Raw genomic sequence first — 20,661 nt, forward strand, 5'->3', positions numbered from 1 at the left:
TGCCCCCAGGTTTTATCCTCAGTTTCTCCTTGCCTTGAGAATCCCATATACATGAAGTAATTGGTCCAGCAGATACACCTTGAGCTATGTTTGCTTATTGCCAATGAATTTCTAGTGATAATTCAAGTATTCACTAAGTTTTCCCTGTTAGCATAAAATGTAAAATATCCAGTGTCTGATTAAGGATTTAATCCTCTATAAATGTAAATATTGTATATATAATCACCTGTACATAACTGTCCATGTACATATAGGCCCTTTTCCATCATGCTTTTTGTGGGTAGATGTTGTTTGTTTGTACAAGCTCTAAATGCCTATGTTTTAGCACTTTTTTTTAAAATAATGGTTTGTAAATTGTGGATGTTGTTTTAGTGTTTGTTATCTTATGTATATATTAGAGTAATTATTTGCTTGTATGTTTTTACCGACAGCCCTGAAGAAGTCCCAGCTTGGGACGAAACGCGTCGGCTGTACATTGTATTGAATAATTGAAAATAAAGACTACTTGAAGAATAACAACATCTCGCTAACGAAAAACATTCTTTTTTGCTCATTAATAACATTTGAATCTGTTTATTGCTTTTTGTGGTGCACCTTTGCGGTTGTTTGGCTTGGATCAACAGAACCCTGCTACACAAGCTCCAAAACATCCAGAACACCACATCCAGACTCATCCTGGGAACCCAACGACACAAGCACATGACCCAGGACCTACGAGACCTCTACTGGCTCCCCGTCGAGAAGAGAGTAACATTCAAGTGTCGTAATTTGACAGCGATTGGGTTAGCATTTGCTTCAGCTACACAAACTTCTCATTGTTAGCTTGACCATATTCCGGAGGCCATTTTGTATTGCTGGCTTCCATTTTAGTGAATGTGCTGCCTCGTGGTCAGCATGCCCTTTTGTCCTTTCTCTCTCTCGATGACCATTTTGATCTGCCCAGCAACCGGCTATTTTTAGCAGTGGTCAAGCCTGCACATGCGTATTCAAGCTCTCTAGGTTAATGATCGGTCACTGCTTAGGAATGTTCTTCAAATTGACCAGTGGTACTAAACTCCTCCCACATGTTGGCTGTGTTCCAAAAATGCCCTTATCTGTACCTAAAATCGTGTAAAGATGTACCGCCTTTTTCTTACATTCCTGTAAACTGTATAAAAGGAGCAATGCACCAATGTTCGGGGTGATACTCCTTGCATTACCGAAGGGTGCTGTAGGATTGTACCACCACCCCATGGGGTCTTAATAAACGTGTCTTTTGCATTTTCCAGTTTCCGTGCCAACTTTTATTCTAAGGTATTGAGAGTTCGTGCAGAATATGTAGGTCTGTTGAAACCCAATACCACACAAGCTACTTACCAGCGCCTTTAAATCACTCCACAATATCGGGCCCAAATACCTCAACGAGAGAGTATCCTTCACATACCCAAAATGAATCTCTGTTCCGCCTACCTAGCTCTGGCCGAGACCCCTCGCATCCTCAGAGCCAGAGCAGGTGGAAGAGTCTTCTCCTACGTCGCAGCAAAGGCTTGGAGCCAAACTCCCAGTCAACATCAGACGCTCCCCTACTCTGCCCACCTTCAGGAAGAGCATCAAGGCCTGGCTCTTCGACTGATCTGGGGCTCCTCACCCAGCACCTTGAGACCCTCACGGGTGAGTAGCACACTCTATAAATCGCTGATTGATTGATTGAAAGTTAGAGGGGGAGCTGGCTAAGTTAGCAGCAGTTTTGGAAAGAAGTTTAAAAAAGTTGTCCATTGGCTCCAGGGGGATGATAAATTAAGATGCCTGAGAATGTATGAATAGGCGGGAATCCTATCACAGGAGAGATTCTTTCAGTCAGGTAGGTGGTCTGCTGTGATATGAAACTTAAACTGTCCTTTGTGTATATTGGCAATGCCACCACCTTTGCCTTTTTCACTGTCTTTCTGGTGGATGTGTTAACCAGGGGGAGGGATTGTACGAGGTCAAGGCAGACTCATTGTTAAGTCACGTTTCAATTAAGAACAGAGAATCAGGAAGTTCCTCTTCTAGTAGGATAGAGATATCTGCAGAGTGTTGGGTAAGGACCTCATGTTTAATAAAAACATTTTATAGAGTGTGGGGTTCTGCAAAGTGGCCTGGGGTTTAGGGGTCGGACAGAATTTAAAAGAGCAGTGGGAACTGGTGGAGTCATCCCTTATTAGGGATAGGGAATGTGAAAAAAAATTCATTGATGACCCCCCTTAGTCGGAGGAGGTGGTCCGGAGAATATAAGAGTTTACCTGTAGGAAAACGGGCAGGGGGTATGGCCCCTGGCCCCGGTTGGACGTGGACGGGCGCCGACGGGCTTGTCTTTGGCACGTCTTCGGTGCATCAGCGGCATGCCCAGCTTATACCATAAATAGGGAATGAACCTGTGAACACTAGAACGCTGACCTAAGATGGTATCTCTATGTGTCCCAACAGGCTGAAAGTGCGTGTGGAGTCTTGTCTCATGGTCTAACTCGAGTCACACAAGGAGCCACACAACACACTTCCGATAGTGGCCAGCATCCAACTAGCCATGCCCAGGAACCCCAGGCTCTTTATTACCTTCCACATGTGCTGGCCGAGTGTACACTGGGCCAGCCTACTCTCATTACGTTGCGGGGTCCGAGGGGATGACACCCCTCACACTTGGGTGACGTGGACTGGTCCACACGGGACAACATTATATTCCTCCTTTACCCCAAAACAAAACCATCACAGGGCATTGAGAAACAAAACATCAAACGCAAACACAAGTCCTGAAAAATTGAACACTTATGGAACAGTTCTACTTGATCTGCCGGTACCCCTGTGTCTCCCATCGGAAGGTCGATATCAGACTATAAAATCTTGATATTTCTGAGACGGCATGGGGTGAGGCTGCAGGCTGTATCGACTCCAGCTGTTTCTAGCAGGGGAAGTCGGGTACGCTCCTGGTTGGTCTTCATCCACCGTGCTAATGATTGGTTCTGAGAATTTGGGGACTCTGCCCACAACGGATGATGTAGAATGGTATCTGTCACCACTCGACAAAAACACAGGCAGCTCGGAGAGATGCCGGTGGTACAGTATGGTGTGAGGCGATTCTCTCGGAGGAACTGGTACAGTACTTGTTCCGGGATGTCGCCATCGGCTAGAGCTTTTTGGATCGTCTTGTTTAATGTCCGCATTAGACGTTCCACTTCTCCATTCGCCTGGGGCCTCCTGGGGGTCACCCGGCGGTGCTTGATCCTATGGGATGAGAGGTACTCAAGTAGTTTAGCGCTGGTGCGTGTCGGGCCATTGTCCGTCCTGAGCTCTCCAATTAGGCCGTGGGTTGCCATGATCTTTTCTAGTTTGGGAATGACTACTGCTGCTTTGGAGGAGACGATTTTGATTTCCTGATATCGTATGAAGTCGTCCATGACTACTAACATGTATTGTCCTCCTGGTAGGCTGCCAAAGTTTGTGCTGGCTTTCTCCCATGGGGCGTCGAGACCTGCTTCCGTGATGACAGGTGTGGGTCTGCAGGGCAGGCTGGTTGCGAGGCAAACTGGGCAGCGCTGGATAATTGATTTGACTTGTTGATCCAGACTAGGAAACCAGACTTTGCTCCTGAGGCGGTTCTTCAATTTCACAATCCCCTGGTGCACCCCATGTGCAAGGAGGGCACCCTGGTGAGTCAGGCGCTCCGGAAGGCCAAGGCAAGGACCTCTCAGGAGGCAGCCCTCGGTGGAAACGGACGGCTCGTGGCGCACCTGGTGCTTTCAGAGTGGTCTGGGCCTCGGTCCTGCGGAACGGTGTCGGGTTTTGCAATGGTCTCCAGTCTCCTGTGGTGATTGCTTGGATGGCAATTTGAAGGCAATCGTCCTCTCTTGTGGCTTGTATCACCTCCTCCAGCGAGATGGGGAGGGGTCTGGATCGTTCAATGATCATTGGCACATAGTCTTCGGTAGCTGCAGCTTCTGCAGCTTCTGGTTCGGTGACTGGTCTGGGGTGCCTAGATAGGAAGTCCACCGGATTGCGGGTGCCTGGTCTGTATTCCACGGAGAACTGGAATTCTTGAAGCTGCAACGCCCCACTTCTCTATCTGTGGTGGAGGATGCGACAAAGACCCCTGGAAGAGTAGAATGAGGGGTTTGTGTTCGGTCACAACCGTAAATGGGTGTCCGTACAAGTAACTATTGAAGTGGCGGCAACCCCACAGAATTGCAATAGCTTCTTTCTTGATTTGAGAGTAGCCTTGCTCCGTGGGCGTAAGAGTCCTGCTGGCATAGGCGACAGGGGCCCATTCTCCGCAGGACTGTTGTTGGGCCAAGACTGCCCCTAGGCCCATGGGGCTGGCATCTACCACCAGCTGGGACTCGTTCCGGGGGTCAAAGTATACCTGCGTCGTGTCGGCTGGTAGGGCTGCTTTCGTGAGGCAGAACCCAGTGGCTGGTGGTCTTGATGAGGTCTCGGAGGGGTCCGGTCAGATCAGATAGACTTTTGATAAAGCGCCCACAGTACTGACCATGTCCAGGAAGCTGCGGACGCTGGACACTGACGTCGGGAGGGGGCATTCTGTATGTCTTTTTGTCTGGATCGGTGCCAATGCCCTTGTTGGAGAAGTGATAGCCAAAGAAACTGATGCCTCTTCTCAAGAACTCACACTTTTCGTGGTGGAGGGTGAGTCCGCTGTCTCGGATGTGGGAGAATACAGCTTGGAGGCGCTGGATATGTTCCTCCAGTGTGGGTGCGTGCATCAGAATATCATCGCTTACGTTGAGTACGCCTTCCAGCCCTTGGAGAACATTCTTGACTATGTTTTGGAAGACTTTGGCAGTGCTGGAGATTCCGAAGTTGGGGCGAGTGTAGCGCCAGAGTCCTGCATGGGTGGGGAACGTAGTGATTGGGCAGGGAGTCTGGATGGAGGGGAATCTGGTGGTAGCCGGAGCGAAGGTCCATCTTTGAGAACCATTTGGAGCCGGTTAGCTCTCCAATTATGTTGTCTACAGTCGGGGTCAGGTCGCGCTCGCGTTTGATGGCGAGGTTTGGGACCCTCATATCCACACAGATGGGGACTGCTTCTGGTTGCTTTGGTTTCTTCGCGACGATGATGGGCGACACCCGGGGGGTGGGGCCACGCACCTGTTCGATAATTCCCGCTCTTTCTAGCAGGCGCAGCGCTGCTTCCAGTTTGGGGCAGAGATGAAAGGCGATCCTCCTGTGACGGAGGGCGATAGGAGCAACAGACTTTTCAATGTGTAGTCCGACAGCTGGACCTTTCAGGCATCCGGTTCTTTCAAATAGCGTTCCAAAACCTTGCGCCAGGTGAGGTAGGTCATTGACATGTACGGTGAATGCAAAGTGAATCAGGTAGAGGTCTTGTGCAGTTTGGCAACTAAGCTGAAAACCTTATCCTTCTTGTGACACACAGATATTGGCTTGTTAGTGTGCCGTTTCGTGAGAGAGGTTGGCCTGGAATACTCCACATAGCTTGAGTGGGGACCTGGTGCCGTAGGCATAGATTTGTACTCTGGTGAAACGTAGCGCAGGGGGATTCGGCCGACCCTTGTAGACGCTGGCAGCCATGAGATTGATGGAAGCCCCTCTGTCGATGAGGGCATCTACCGCATGTTCCTATACCTTGACTTTATACATGGGTGTAGCATGTTGGACGGCCGATAAAAATGTTCAGCATTCGGCCTCATCGTCATCCATGTCACTGCTAGCGGGACCATCGGGGGCGATTCAATTGTGAAAACTCACCGCGGGGGCCATTTTGCCTCCTTCTTGGCATCGATCGGCATATTTTGGAGAAGTGATTTACTTTCCCGCAGGCGCTGCAGGTCTTGCCCTGCGCGGGGCAGACTCCGTCATGAGGTGATGGACCTCCACACTACCTGCATGGGCGACTCTGTGGGCTTAGCTGGGACGTTGTGTTCTTCGGCCTGGTAGATTTCGGTCATGGTTCTTGAGAGTTGGTGCGAATGGCACATTCCGGTTCCTCTTTGACTGTGGAGGCCAGCTTGGGGTCCATATGCGCTGCTCTGGCTTTGGACTATTCTTTGGAGCGGCCAGGCGTCAGGATGTACCTCATTGGCATGTTGTGCTCTTGCAGGACCCGTTCGCGCAGTTTGGACGATGTGCAGCCTTGTATGACTGGGCCCGGATTTTGTCATCCTCGTCAGGGAGAGTTCGGGTGCTCACCAGTTCCTTTAGTCTTGAATAGAAGATATCCAAAGGCTCCTCAGGTAGTTGGCGGGCTTGGCGGAGCAAAAACCGCTTGTAGTCGGGGTTGGGAAACTGTTCAAAATAGGCTGTGATGGCGTCGCACATTGTGTTGTAGTTCCTTGGGGCCCGCCTCCCGTACAGTCTTGGAAATTTTATGGATGTCTGCCCCTCCAAGGTGAAGGAGCATGGGCCTCCACCGTGGCGCTGGGATGTCTGCGGTGGCGAAATAAGTCTCACGGTGCTCAACCCATGCCTTCCAGCATGCAGCCTGGGAGGGTGGGGGGCCAGTGATGACAAATGGCTCTAATGGGGGAACAGTAGCCATGTGGGCACGGCAGTGGGTGTGACTGGGGTGGCAGATTCCTTACTTTGAGGCACTGGCGGACAGAGCACCTGATCCTGAGTGGCGTGGAGCAGGGCGCTCTGCTGCAGCACAGGCGGTGACTCTCTGGAGGCAGCAGCATGGTCAGCAGGGTGGGCGAGGTGTGGCAGGTGGGTGCACTCAGTCACAGGAGGGCACTGTGGAGTGGGCACAGGTGAGCTCGGTCTTGGCGCTGTGTAGCTGTCCCAGGTGGGAGCTTGTTGTCTTGAGGCGCCACTTGGTTGCAGGCAAAGGCAGTCAGGCGGGCTTCCAGCGGGCGGTAATATGGGCAGAGCCTGGCGAGCGTTGTGTCCTAAGAGCACGTGGCTTGTAGAGCGATGCGAGGATGCAGGCGGGGAGCGAGAGACAATGCTCTTACCAGAGTCTGAGGAACACAGAGGGCCACGATGCCAAGGGCCGGAAGCTGGTGGGCACTCTAGCAGGCCATACGCTTGCGTGTGCGCGTGCGCGGCCTGTGGAGCTGCCGTAGCTGGGGAGGATGTCGGCTGCCGGTGCAGGGTCGCGTGGAGGTGGTAGCCGGAGCGCGACCCAGCGCTTGGTGAGGCTGGCAGATGGTGTGGAAGGCGCGGCAGGGGTGTCTTCGCGTAGCAGGTGCAGGCGGCAGGCACGGTGAGGTTCGGTGGGGTGGGGAGACCACCTCGTCGGCAGTGTGGAGTCTTGGCTCAGGGTCTAACTCGGGAAACACAAGGAGCCACACAACACACTTCCGATAGTGGCCAGCAACCAACTAACCATGCCCAGGAACCCAGGGCTCTTTATTAACTTCCTTACATGCTGGCCGAGTGTACGCTGGGCCAGCCTACTCTCATTATGTTGCAGGGTTCATGGGGACGAGTCCCCTCACACTTAGGTGACGTGGACTAGTCCAGAGGGGACAACATTACAGTGCGTGTCCAAGAGCTCACTGATAAAGTAAAAAACTGTTTCCCCAAGTAAAAAACATTCAATTCAATTCAGTGCAAATTTGCACTAAGCCTCTGTTTCGAGTGAAGGAACCGGTATTTCCCCACTACATAGATCTATGTGACCCTAAGCGAGCGTCCGCCCAGCTGGTGCCATAAGTAGGAATGTGCCTGGGAACACTAGAGTGCTGACCCAAGATGACGTCTCTACATGCCCCAACAGGCTGAAAGTGCGAGTAGAAGAACCCACTGATAAAGTTAAAAACAGTTTCCCCGAAACTGTCACTTCAACAAACCGCTAGCTTCTGTTGTGTCAGTGGCACATGTGCTATCTGCACACAGTACTAAAAAAGCACTATTCAGTCTGAGAGAGAAAGAGGGAAAATAACTTGAGTAGGGAAAACTGAACCGAGAGACACTTAGACAGGGTGAACAGCCTTTACGACGCGGCTGTTACACCGCCGTGCCGTTACAACGCGGTCTTTTCAACGCAAGTCGTTACCACGACTTGCGCTGGAAGGCGCTGCAGGACAAGGAATTTTTTAATTTACTATCCAACACCTTCCCTACTGTACGTAGGCTGGTGTTGGAATAGTAAATGAAAAAATTCCTAAGTCCGCACCCCCCTCCAACGCAAGTCGTGGTAACGACTTGCGTTGAAAAAAACACGTTGTAACGGCACGCGTTGTAAAAGTACGCGTCGTAATGCCGTACATCCGACAGGGTGAACAGCCTTTACGACGCGGCTGTTACACCGCCGTGCCGTTACAACGCGGTCTTTTCAACGCAAGTCGTTACCACGACTTGCGCTGGAAGGCGCTGCAGGACAAGGAATTTTTTAATTTACTATCCAACACCTTCCCTACTGTACGTAGGCTGGTGTTGGAATAGTAAATGAAAAAATTCCTAAGTCCGCACCCCCCTCCAACGCAAGTCGTGGTAACGACTTGCGTTGAAAAAAACACGTTGTAACGGCACGCGTTGTAAAAGTACGCGTCGTAATGCCGTACATCCGACAGGGTGAACAGCCTTTACGACGCGGCTGTTACACCGCCGTGCCGTTACAACGCGGTCTTTTCAACGCAAGTCGTTACCACGACTTGCGCTGGAAGGCGCTGCAGGACAAGGAATTTTTTAATTTACTATCCAACACCTTCCCTACTGTACGTAGGCTGGTGTTGGAATAGTAAATGAAAAAATTCCTAAGTCCGCACCCCCCTCCAACGCAAGTCGTGGTAACGACTTGCGTTGAAAAAAACGCGTTGTAACGGCACGCGTTGTAAAAGTACGCGTCGTAATGCCGTACATCCGACAGGGTGAACAGCCTTTACGACGCGGCTGTTACACCGCCGTGCCGTTACAACGCGGTCTTTTCAACGCAAGTCGTTACCACGACTTGCGCTGGAAGGCGCTGCAGGACAAGGAATTTTTTAATTTACTATCCAACACCTTCCCTACTGTACGTAGGCTGGTGTTGGAATAGTAAATGAAAAAATTCCTAAGTCCGCACCCCCCTCCAACGCAAGTCGTGGTAACGACTTGCGTTGAAAAAAACGCGTTGTAACGGCACGCGTTGTAAAAGTACGCGTCGTAATGCCGTACAACCGACAGGGTGAACAGCCTTTACGACGCGGCTGTTACACCGCCGTGCCGTTACAACGCGGTCTTTTCAAACCAAGTCGTTACCACGACTTGCGCTGGAAGGCGCTGCAGGACAAGGAATTTTTTAATTTACTATCCAACACCTTCCCTACTGTACGTAGGCTGGTGTTGGAATAGTAAATGAAAAAATTCCTAAGTCCGCACCCCCCTCCAACGCAAGTCGTGGTAACGACTTGCGTTGAAAAAAACGCGTTGTAACGGCACGCGTTGTAAAAGTACGCGTCGTAATGCCGTACATCCCTTAGACAGGAATTGGAAAGAAAGTGAAGAAGAGATAGCGAGTGGAGAAAGAGAAAGTGAAAGGGATGAAAGATAGACAGCAAAAGGGGAAAGAAATCGGATGAGGCAAAAAAGGGTGGCAGAGACAGGGCTGTAGAGAAAGGGAGAAAGAAGCAAAAGGGAGAAAGAAGCGAAAGGGAGAAAGAAGCGAGTGTGGAAATTGAGAACAAAGTGCGTGGGAGAAAGAGAGTGAGAGGTGGGTTGAGAGGGGAAAATATTCCTGTACATTTTAAGTTGTGCAGTATGAGGAAAGCGAGAGATTCACCCACGAGTCCCAGGATATATTTGGCAATAAGCTGCACTTGAGGAAGCAGCTGTGAGGCAGTGCACTGTTTATGGCTCTGTAATATGGCACCATAATACCGCACCTGACATTACTGCTCCTTTATGCCATTTCGGGTATGACAGCTGGGATGGGAAATATGACATGGCTAGCAATGTTTGTTTTCTCATTCATTCCTACACATAATTCTACATGCTACATTTTTAAGTGATAACGTTTGCATTATTCTGGATGCGCCCTGTGCTCCAGTTACCAGGCACGCTGGGAATTATTACAATCATCTTCACGAGGTATTAACTAGCTACAACAGGAGAATTTTAGTCTACCTTTAAAGTTGAAGAAGCCTGGCTGTTCCCCAGAATTTAGGAGAAACATTGTCCAGATGGCACTCAAGGGTACTGAGTTTATACTGCGCCATTGAATATACATTCTTCCTGACACCTAAAAGTAAAGGATTTCCACAGCCAATCCAACAACGCAGTGAAAGTCTCTTAGGTGCAATACTGTGACACCCTGGGAAAAGTACTCAGCTTTTGCCAGACTTACCATCCGTGAATAGATATCGGAAGCGAAAAATGTCACTGTAGTCTTTTGTATGTGTTGACGAATGGTTCGCTGCTAGTCGCTTCTTCAGGAGCTCCGAGATGGGGAGAACTGAGAAGGTAACACTTCCAACAAATGCTTGTGCATCATCCGCAACATGTGGGAAGAAATTCAGCAATAAAATTCTGCGGTGAGCAGGTAGTCACAGAGAAACATTTTAGTATCGGGGTTCACTGAACCACATATGTATCTACAGTGCATTCACATGCTGTACAGCATGGTGCTTTCATGAGGCTTTGGGAACAGTGATAGTGCTGTTGAGCAGAACATCAGCATAACTTTTCTGGTGTACAGTTCAGTGACTCGGTCTCTGGAGTGATGGTCCTTCTGTGGAGAAAAGGAATGTATGGATGGCCGCTGTACAGCTGTGCACAATCAATACTACTCTACCCACTCTTGGAATTCAGGGGAATCCCGTTGCGCTTTTCGGTTACTATGCTGAATTTCACAGAGTGAGACTGCACATTCTGCCCAGGCCTATTGTCAGGTCTAGTTAGGGTTCTTTAAATCAAACTCGCTTGATTCTCAGAAGCTGTGACACAAAACAATCAGGTTTACCTCACAGAAAAATTAGTGTAAAACATTTGCCAGTACCAAAACAGTTAATAAGTAAGAGGAACTACACAACAAAAGCCCCACTCGAATGTATAAAACGTGTACATTTATTTTATCTTTAAATAGACAGTAGAATGGCAAACATCAGGTGAAGGTAATCAAAGTTATTATTTTTGCAAGATTTTCATACGTCTCTGCTTTTGACCTTAAAAGGTTTTTAAAAGACTGTAAATCTTCATCTGATCAACACTTCTACCTGAAGACTCCTAACTTGTAAGACAACTCTGGGCATCAGATTAGATCCAGAAAACGTCAATGAAACAATGTTGTCGATAGAGGGCGCTGGACTCAATTGCCTCTCAAGTGACTTCAGGTGACACCTCCTCGTCAACACAAGTTCCCTTTTTTTCCACACCTTCAACATGGAGCTTCGATCTCTGAGGAAATTCCTCAAAAATGTTTTACTGAAAGAAGTAGCAATGTCACCTCCCATAAAGTCAGGTTTTAAACCTTGTAATGATCGTGAGGGACAGATGTCCATCATGGACCTCCACTCAGTCTCTTTGTGGTGTCTGGGGTCTAACCATGATTCCAAGGCCTACTCCTCATACCTTAGCATGAATCCCAAGGTCATCATGAAATGGTAGGTCAAGCTCTTTAGGCCATGCCGAAGGATGACTACCAGTGTCGAAAGTGTTCTCAACACTGTTCTCCCCAAGTGGATAAAGCACCGTAGAAAGACAAAGAAGCACTTGCTAGGTAAGTCTCTCAGATTATTCCTGCCTCCCACAGACCTTCATCCATGGAACAAGAGTTGGGTGAGATACCATTTGAGGATCCTCTACATAGACTAGCCCCTCCATCTTGACCAGCTTTGGAGAAGTCTCTGCAGTTCTGTTATGCGGATTTGTATAGCACGCTTATCAACCGAGGGGTAGCCAGGCACTGGAGTAGGTGAGTAGGCCCATTGGTCTCCTAGTAAAAAAAATGTGTCTTGAATTTCCGTTGGAATTCGAGAAGGGATGGTACGGTCCTGATGTGGTGAGGAAGTTAGCTCTAGGATTTGGCTGCAATGTTCTCCTGAGGTGCCCCAGCTGATGGAGGGTACTTACTTGAGGACGAGTGAGGCTGAGCGGAATTGCCTGGTGGTTTGGTGGAAGTTAAGGCGGTGGTTGAGGCCGGCAGGTTCAATGTTGAGGAGAGCTTCCTCTGGATTGGTAGCTAGTTTAGTCCTCTGAGGTGGGGCATATGTTCATTGTAGGAGATGTTGAAGATTTGTCTTGCGGCAATATTCTGCGTGCCTGGAGTCATTGTAAGAGTTGATTTGTGATGCAGGCATAACATGCATTTCCGTAGTCCATCTGCTTGTGATAGGGACCTGGGTGACCATGCATCTGGTGTCGGTGGGGAGCCAGTGGAATATTTTATGGAGCAAGCGTAGGATGAAGAAACAGGATGAGGTGACGGTGTTCATTCATTTGGCCATTATGAGTTTGTCCTCCACGATGATACTGATGTTTTTGGCATGGTCAGTAGGGTTGGGCATGGGTCCAAGGTCCATTGGCCATCAGAAAGGGTCCCATGGAGAGCTCTTGTTGCTGAATAACAGGACTTCAGTTTTATCAGTGTTGAACTTTAGGCAGTTCTTTTTCATCCAATTTACTACGTTGGACATGCAGGTGTTGAAGATGGTCCTGATGGTGCTGCGTTTGACCATGAGGGAGAGGATAAGCTGGGTGTCATCTGCATAGGATACAATGTTGACATTGTGAAATCTTATGACATGGGTGAGTGGTGTCATGGAGACGTTGAAGACAGTAGGGCTCAGTGAGGTCCCTTGAGGGACCCTGCAGATAAGGTTCTTAGGTTTAGATGTGTAGGGCTGGAGCCTGATTCGCTGGGTCTAGTCAGAAAGAAAGGAGGCCAACCAGCTCAAGGCGGGACCATGAATTCCAAAGGTGTGGAGTCTCATGATAAGGGTGCTGTGTAAGATGGAGTCAAAGTTTATTGAGAGGTCAAGTAATATGAGTGTGACAGTTTCACCTTTGTCAATGACGTTCTGAATGCTGTCAGTCGTTGCGATGAGAGCATTGTCCATACTGTGGCTCTTGCAGAATCCAGACTGTGATATGACTAGTAGGTTTTGTTTTTAAAGATGGTTGGATAGTTGTTTGTTTATACCTTTCTCCAGGACTTTGGATGGGAAGGGTCGGGGTTAGATGGATCTGCAGTTTCTGAGCTCCTTAGGGTCTACCACAGGTTTTCTCAGGGGGGCTGTCATTTCTGCATGTTTTCAGTTGCTTGGAAAAGTTTCACTTTGAATGAAAGGTGTTGATGATAGTGGTGAGGTGGTCAGGTTTCTTCCAAGGTTGAAGATATGGTGGGAGCAGGGGTTGGTGGGGCTCTGGAGTGGGTTATTCTAATGATTTTAGCTGTGTCATCTTGGATGAGCGGTTTACAATTAGTGAGCTGGTGGTCTGATTTGATGGTGGTAGGCAACTGGATGATGTGTTTCTGTGTCTTTCTTTGGTGATTGAAGTGGCTGTAGATGTTGAGATTTTTGTTGGGGAATACATTTGGTTGGTAGTCACATACTTCTTATGATGGGGCGTTGCAGTTGAAGGTGGCTGAGGAATTCCTTTACAATGTTGAATAGCTCTTTGCAGTTGTTGGAGATGTATTCCAGTCAGATAGCTAGGGTTGTTTTTAGTGCGTCTTTGGGTTGGGTGTAATATTTCCTGAGTAGCGACTTGTAAGAGTTGCTTGCTGTGGTGTACTGACTGGTTCTCCAATTTCTCTCCATCTTCATAGTTGGTTAGAGTTCCTAAGGTGTTTGATGTACCAGCTGGCTCATGTGTTGGTTCTGACATTCTTCAGGGAAGCTAGGTTGTCTGAGCTAGTAGTGATCCAGATGTTGAATGCTTTGATGTTGGCATGCAGATTGCCAATAATTTTAGGTTGGTGGGAGGTAGGTGTGTGTTTTGGTCCAGTGTGTGCCCTTTATCTTGTTAGCTACTTCTGATATTGTAGGTAGTCCTGGAAAAGGGGGTTTGAGATTCTTCAATGAAGAATTGAACAATGGAGTGGTCTGTCCAGGTGAGCGGAGTGGAAGTTGCTGAACTTGACTTATTGCTGGCTGTGAAGTTGGGGTCAAGAATGTTCCCGCATTGTGGGTGGGGTGCTGGACTATCTTGGTGAGTCCTAGAATCTCGAGGTTCTCGAGTAAATCCAAGGAATGTGGATCTTTTTGTTTATTAAGATGAAAGTTGAGGTCTCAGGGTAAGAGGAAATCATTTGAGCTGATGGCGACGTGAGATGAAGTCTGTGAGGAGAGTCCTGAAGGTGGCATGAGATCAGAGTGGGCGTTAAGCTAGGGTGCCTTTGATGGAGGTGTAGTTGCTGGTCTGAAGTTGGAATGGCATGTGTTTCATGAAGGTTGTGTTCTCTTTTGTGGAGGTGGTGCAGGTGAAGGATTCCTTATGGATAAAATAGAGTACTCCTCCTGGTTTGTTCATCTGTCCTGGTGGGAGCTCTTGTAGCCCAGTTGGATGACTGTGGTGATGGTGGATGTGATTGTGGGTTTTAGCTAGATGTCTGGCTGGAAAAATATGTCAAGGGAGTGTATTTTATTGGTGTTCCAGATCTCTGTAGCATGTTTGCTTAGAAATATGGCGTTGAGGAGCATGCCTGTCAAACTGGCTGGAGTGTTTGAGGCATGTTAGGAGTGTATGTTGCTGCAGGTGACACAGCAGTGGAGGCTATGTTGTGGTGGCAGTTAGTGGGACCAAGGTCGATGGCGCTGGGCGCGATTAAGGCATGGACGGAAGCAGATGGTCTTGTTCTGTTACGTTAACTTATATTATTGGCATTTATTAAGTAAACTTAAACCAAACAGTTTCATGGTGCTGGAATAACATAACAACCACTCAGTGCCCACAGTTTTAGTCGTATGTCTGTTTAAATAGCCATGTTTTTAAGAGCTGTCTAATTCAGATGTATCAAGGTGTCATCCTGATTTCTAATGGCAGAGAGTTCCATATACAGGGGACGAGTACAGAAAAGCTAGAGCCACAGAGTCTCTTCTTTTCAAAGGAGTTGGTAGTGATTGTAGGAAAAGGATTCATCACCACGCTTGGCGATTTTAACATATATATAGATGAACCCAATAATCCTTCCACAATGGGACTTCTACCAGACCTAGAATCTTTGAACTTGTCCAATAAGTTGGCTCCGCTACAAATGAGAAAGGGCATATTCTTGATCCCATTATTTCTAATGACCCTAAGATTCAGGTGAAAACACCTATCCCAGTTCCTTGGTCAGACTAATATTGTATCCCTTTCTCATCTACAATATGCTTGGGGTACAGTGGATCAACCAAGCTTAGGACCAATGTATTCAGAAATCCAGACCAAGGGCCCAACATAATTCCAAAAGAGCTCCTTGGTTTAATGGCCATTTGGCTTCTCTGAAAAAGGACTGTAAGAAACTTGAAAGGAACTGGTAAAAGTCCTATGCCCCTGCCCAAAAAACATAGTACAAGAGTGCAGGCAATATCATAATGAAATTGAGCAAGCCCAGGTCAAGCACTTTGAGGAGAGCATTAACATGGCGGCCTACTCCCCCAGGGTATTATTTATGATTGTCAAATCGCTGACAACGTTGAAGCAAGGTACCTCCACCCATCTGTCCATGAAGGAGAGATGTAACAAGTTAGCGGCTTTTAAAAAAAAATAAAGTAGATAACATCTACAACTCCTTGAAAGAGAACTCTTCTGGCACATGTGATTCTGGCAGGATAATTTCCCCAGGTTGGACCAATATCAAGGAGCTCAACACTTAGGGTTGGCAGCCTCACCTGTTTCAGATCACTTTACTGCCCTTGATAAGGGAAATACTCCTCTTGTGCAAATTGAAATCAGGCTCTGCCCAAAATCCAGCACCCCCCATATTTTAATTCAGGGCAGGGACTCCGTTCTCTTCACCACAGCCCATTATCCCTTGAAATTGGGATAGTACCAAATAAGTAGAAACATGCAATTGGGAGGCCCTTGCTGAAAAAGCCCCCCTTAGATCCAGCAGTATTTTGGAAATTTCACCCTATCTCTTTGTTACCCATCTTGGGAAAATTAGCAGAAAAACATGTTAATAACATCCTCTCACAGTTTTTGGAAGAGAATAACAATATACACAAGACTCAGATGGGTTACTGACCACAACACAATACAGAATCAGCTCTTGTATTGGTCACAGAGGAGCTTAAAGGTATATTAGATCAAGGGGGCTCAGCTGCAATCTTGCTTCTAGATTTAAGTGCAGCTTTTGATACCATAGACCACTATACTTTGATACATAGGCCTAGGGAGGTCGGCATCCAGGACTCCTTTCTGAGTGGTAGATTATTTCAGATTATGGAATCCACCTGTCTATCAAATACACTGCTAGTCCCATGTGGAGTCTCACAGGGCGCCACACAACTGGTGGTATCGGTGGAGGAGGGGCCGAACTCAAACCACCTTCAACTTCTACCCTGTATGGAAAAGGGGGCTAATTGGATGGCCAGTTTTAGCCTAAAACTAAAAACAGACTTTGTTCCCGAGCAATCAAATACAGTATTTAAAGAGCAATTTCAGTCCAAAAGAATCCTCCAGATTGTGCCATTCAAAAGTAAAGTTCTTTATTTTCTTTATGTAGAGATTTGAAGTGACAAGTTCTGAGAGATGGTCCTATGTAGTTGATATCATCCAATGTAGCCAAACAGACAAACAGACAACAGCCGACACGTGTTTCGTCTTGGGGACAAATCACCCAATGACTTCCTCAGGGCAGAAAAATCTATAGTAGTCTCATCATTATGTCTTAAGTATATCTGTGTACGGTCCCATATAATAATGGTCTAAAAAGCAATTAGATTCTTTTTTTTTTTTATTTTATTTTTATTTTTATTGAGAGATCTTACCAGTAAATTACAAATTCATCAATACATACATAGATACATAGAAATAAACCATCAGTAAAAAGAATAATGGACAAATTAAATAACTACAATACCAATGAGTCATTCATTTTTACACTCTAGCTGCCCTCCAGGCAGCTACTGGGGCCCAAAGTCGCGTACCCATTTCCCTTGTCTTGACTCCCTTTAATTCATATAGTGCTTCCTCAATGTTATGAATACCCAACATTCTACACATCCACATTTGAAACGTTGGTGCTTCTATATCCTTCCAAGCTGCACTAATTAGGATCTTATTGATTGCTACAGAGATGAAAACTAAAGCTTCGGCCTCAATGTGCATAAAGGGCAAAAGCAATTAGATTCTGTCGTGTTAATAATGTTCCAAATTCAGCCTAATTAAAGGAAACAGAAATTTCTTAAAATCGACTAATTTCTCATGTCCAATCAGTTTATCAAGTCGAAGTTCATTTTGGTCTTAGGTGGACTGGGGATACAGGTCCAAAATTTAAGGTGGTGTAATAAGTACTAGATCAGGTCCCGGAGAGTACTCCCACCTGGAGTAATTTCCATTGCCTTTAATTAGGCTGAATTTGGAACATTGGATGATATCAACTACGTAGGATCATCTCTCAGAACTTGTCACTTCAAATCTCTACATAAAGAAAATAAAGAACTTTACTTTTGAATGGCACAATCTGGAGGATTCTTTTGGACTGAAATTGCTCTTTAAATACTGTATTTGATTGCCCGGGAACAAAGTCTGTTTTAAGCTATTTCTTCTGTTCTTACAGGAGATTGTTATTAGCACGTTAGTGGTTGTTGCCTTCGTGTTCCCTAGAGCATCCCCCATTATAATTCTGTTCTTTCTACCCTTGTTGGTTTTGCGCAAGACACTACCCAGCCACGTTCTGCAAGCTCTTGTTAGCCTAAAACTAAACCGTGATAAAATGGAACTGATGATCTTGGGAAACAATCATTGGCCTAGGGCCAAGATTAATTGACCAGCAGACAGAGGAACCCCTCCCATCCTCAAACCATCAATGAAGACTCTTGGCATGTGGCTGGATAATACTCTTTCTATGGAAATCCCAGTAAAAATCTAGCACCAACCTGCTTTGGTATACTCTAAATGATTCGGAACGTCATAGAACTTATCCTAGAACAGTCATGAAGAATCGTGGTCCAGGCACTTGTGGTCTCATGTCTTGATTATGGAACCTCACTATACCTGGGTTCACCAAATATATGTTATTAACAGACTGCAGGTGGTGCAGAATACGGCAGCCAGGCTACTTTTGAAGATACCAGTAAATCAGCAAAAACGTCGTTGAAACAGCTGCATTGGCTGCCCATCGAATCCAGGATCAAATTCAAATCCCTCTGCCCGGCGCATAAAGCATTGAATGGTAGGGTTCCAACCATTCTCAGGGAACTCATCTCTCCATATGTACCAAGGTCATATTATGACTGCCTCATAAAGATGCAGAGGATCAAGAGATCAAGATGGGGAGGTAGATCTTTGTCATTCCTGGCCCCGAAGTTGTGGAATTCCATGACCAGGGAACTGAGGTTGCTGGAGGATGAACCCACCTTCAGGAAAAAACTTAATGCTTGGCTGTTCCCATGATGATTACTCTCAGGTTCAGTCACTAACATCTTTCTCTGCTCAGTGCTGGGAAGCCTTTGGGCAGCTATGCACTTTATACAATCACCAAACATAAACATAAACATGGTAAGAAGATCCAGATGAGAGGATCTTAAATTGCAGCTAGGTGTTTGTTTTTGGAAACAAGCACAGATGAACACAGGACTGTTGCCATGTAGGAAATTAAATACGATGAACCAGTCTTCAATCCTGTGCGCTGTTTCACCGGTAGTCAGTTGAAACCCCTCATCAAGGGAGTGATCTGACATTTCCTATATTTACAAAAGATCAGCATGGCTGCCTGATTTTGTGTCAGATGTAGCATATCGTTGAGACTGTCACGGAGGCCCAAGTAAGGAGCGTTTGCATAATATAGCCTAGAGATCACTAATACTATGATAACCTGTACAATGGCTTCAAAAATGAGAAATTAACCTATTTTTTTTATTTTATGCAATTGAAGAACGCAAGATGATATTATGTCCTCTACTTGAGGTTTCATGTACAAGTTATTGTCAATGAGGACCCCAAGGCTCTTCACTGAACTCTTGGGCTGTGGTGAGGTACCGAGAGCTACTGGGTAGAAACTAGGATTCCACGGGCTTGGTGCTGGTAGTGACAATTTCCATCGTGCCAGAATTCAGTATAGGCTGATTGCTAATCATCCAAATGAGTATTTTGAAAGGCAGTCGATTTTGGCATGTTTTCGATAGAAAAGAGCATTTGCATATTATCTGCATAGTTGTAGATCTTTGCCTTCATCTTTACGAAAGCATGCACCAGGGGGCGTACGTAAAGATTAAAAAGGTGGGGCCACACAGACAGAAAAAGTGGGGCACATAAAATTCACAAAGAAGTAAAAAGCAGAGTATAAAGAGGCTCAAAAGAGAGTAGAGAGTGGAAATACTGGTACAAATAGGAACAAGAGAAATACTGGAAAGTGGAAAACTGGCACAGAGAGGTCCAAGAAAGAGAGAGACAAAAGTCAAAACAGGTGCAAAGAGAGAGAAAAGGATAGAGTGGATGGCAAGACATTGGTCTGCAAGAAAGAAGCGGGCCTTGAGGCATTGAGCTTGGGTCTGCGAGGGCCTCAAACTGTTTGGAGTGTCTCGTGTCCTCGGTGCTGCACCATGTCTGAGCTTCCACAGCTACAATTTCCTGAATTTCCAGTTCCAGGCTTAGACCCAGTGGCATTTTTCAATGCCATATACAACATATTTACCAAGGTCCCATCAGATCCACCTCGACTTCTTCTGTTTTTGCCTTTCCAAATGATGACAGTTGGCACAGCGCCTTCGGCTTTGCAGCAATGGCTCCATGGATTGAACCCCACCTTGACCACTGTCATTTCCAGATATGGAGTCACTGTTGCTGTAGACCAATGTCGATACACAGATCTATTCTGGCAGAGAAGCACAACACTTGTTTGAAGAGGGGTCTTATAGAGCATGCATCCACATAATCTTTGGCACAGACTAAGACTCTGTGGATTTCTAACCTAGATCAGGATCCCTCCAAGAATTTTAAAGTGCATGTCCTACTGTACATTCAGATAGGGAGTATAAAAGGCTGGATCCTTTGGGTAGGAGGTTATCAAATACAGTCAGGATGCTTCTCTACAAATCATTAAATTAGGGTTTACTTCAGCTAAGTCCATCACCCATTCATGGAGACCTACATTTCCATCCATGCTTAACTCAGAACCTCCAACTTCACCTCTGACTTCCAATCCAATCTGATGGACCTTACCATACCTCATCTGCAATAAAGAGGATCCAGTGCTGAAATGATTAAAGACTTTGAAGGCCTCTGCATGGTCACTGGGCCTTCATATTCCTACCCCATCCAAAGACTTCCACTCCTTTTGCTGTTTTAGTGACTTGAGGAGAGGTTCCAGCTACTCCAACAGCAGACTACCCCCCCCATCTGCCAGTACGGGGGCGACCCAGAAGACGAGGCCATTGATTCACTTTGAAACATTTATCCTCACCCCGCGCCTATTGGAAAGCAGGCCTAATTTTTTCTCCAACCTCACACAAAGCCTGTAGGAGGGTAGATGGTCAAACTTTTTCTTACTTTAAGGGTAATATTTTAGACCAGGGGAAACTTTAAATCACAAAAAGTGGAACACCCTTCCCTTTCTTCAGGTTCCACTTTCCATTCCACCTCATCCCTCCTCCTCACCTCCCA

General features: G+C 46.7%; 1 protein-coding gene across 8 annotated transcripts in view; it reads left to right on the forward strand.

Moving 5' to 3' along the window:
• Nucleotides 1-20,661, forward strand: part of LOC144772708 (uncharacterized) — a 1,708,106-nt gene that overhangs the window by 1,219,184 nt on the left and 468,261 nt on the right. The window contains exon 12 of one of the 8 annotated variants that reach the window (XM_078657209.1): nt 432-1,224. The exons of the other annotated variants lie outside the window; for them this stretch is intronic. Within the exon in view, the coding sequence (XP_078513335.1) occupies nt 432-492 (61 nt within the window). The 3' untranslated portion in view covers nt 493-1,224. Of the gene's footprint in view, nt 1-431; nt 1,225-20,661 lie in introns of those variants that run through there. 8 annotated transcript variants of the gene reach the window in all.

This window comes from Lissotriton helveticus, chromosome 8 (assembly GCF_964261635.1).
Source record: "Lissotriton helveticus chromosome 8, aLisHel1.1, whole genome shotgun sequence".
NCBI lineage: Eukaryota > Metazoa > Chordata > Amphibia > Caudata > Salamandridae > Lissotriton > Lissotriton helveticus.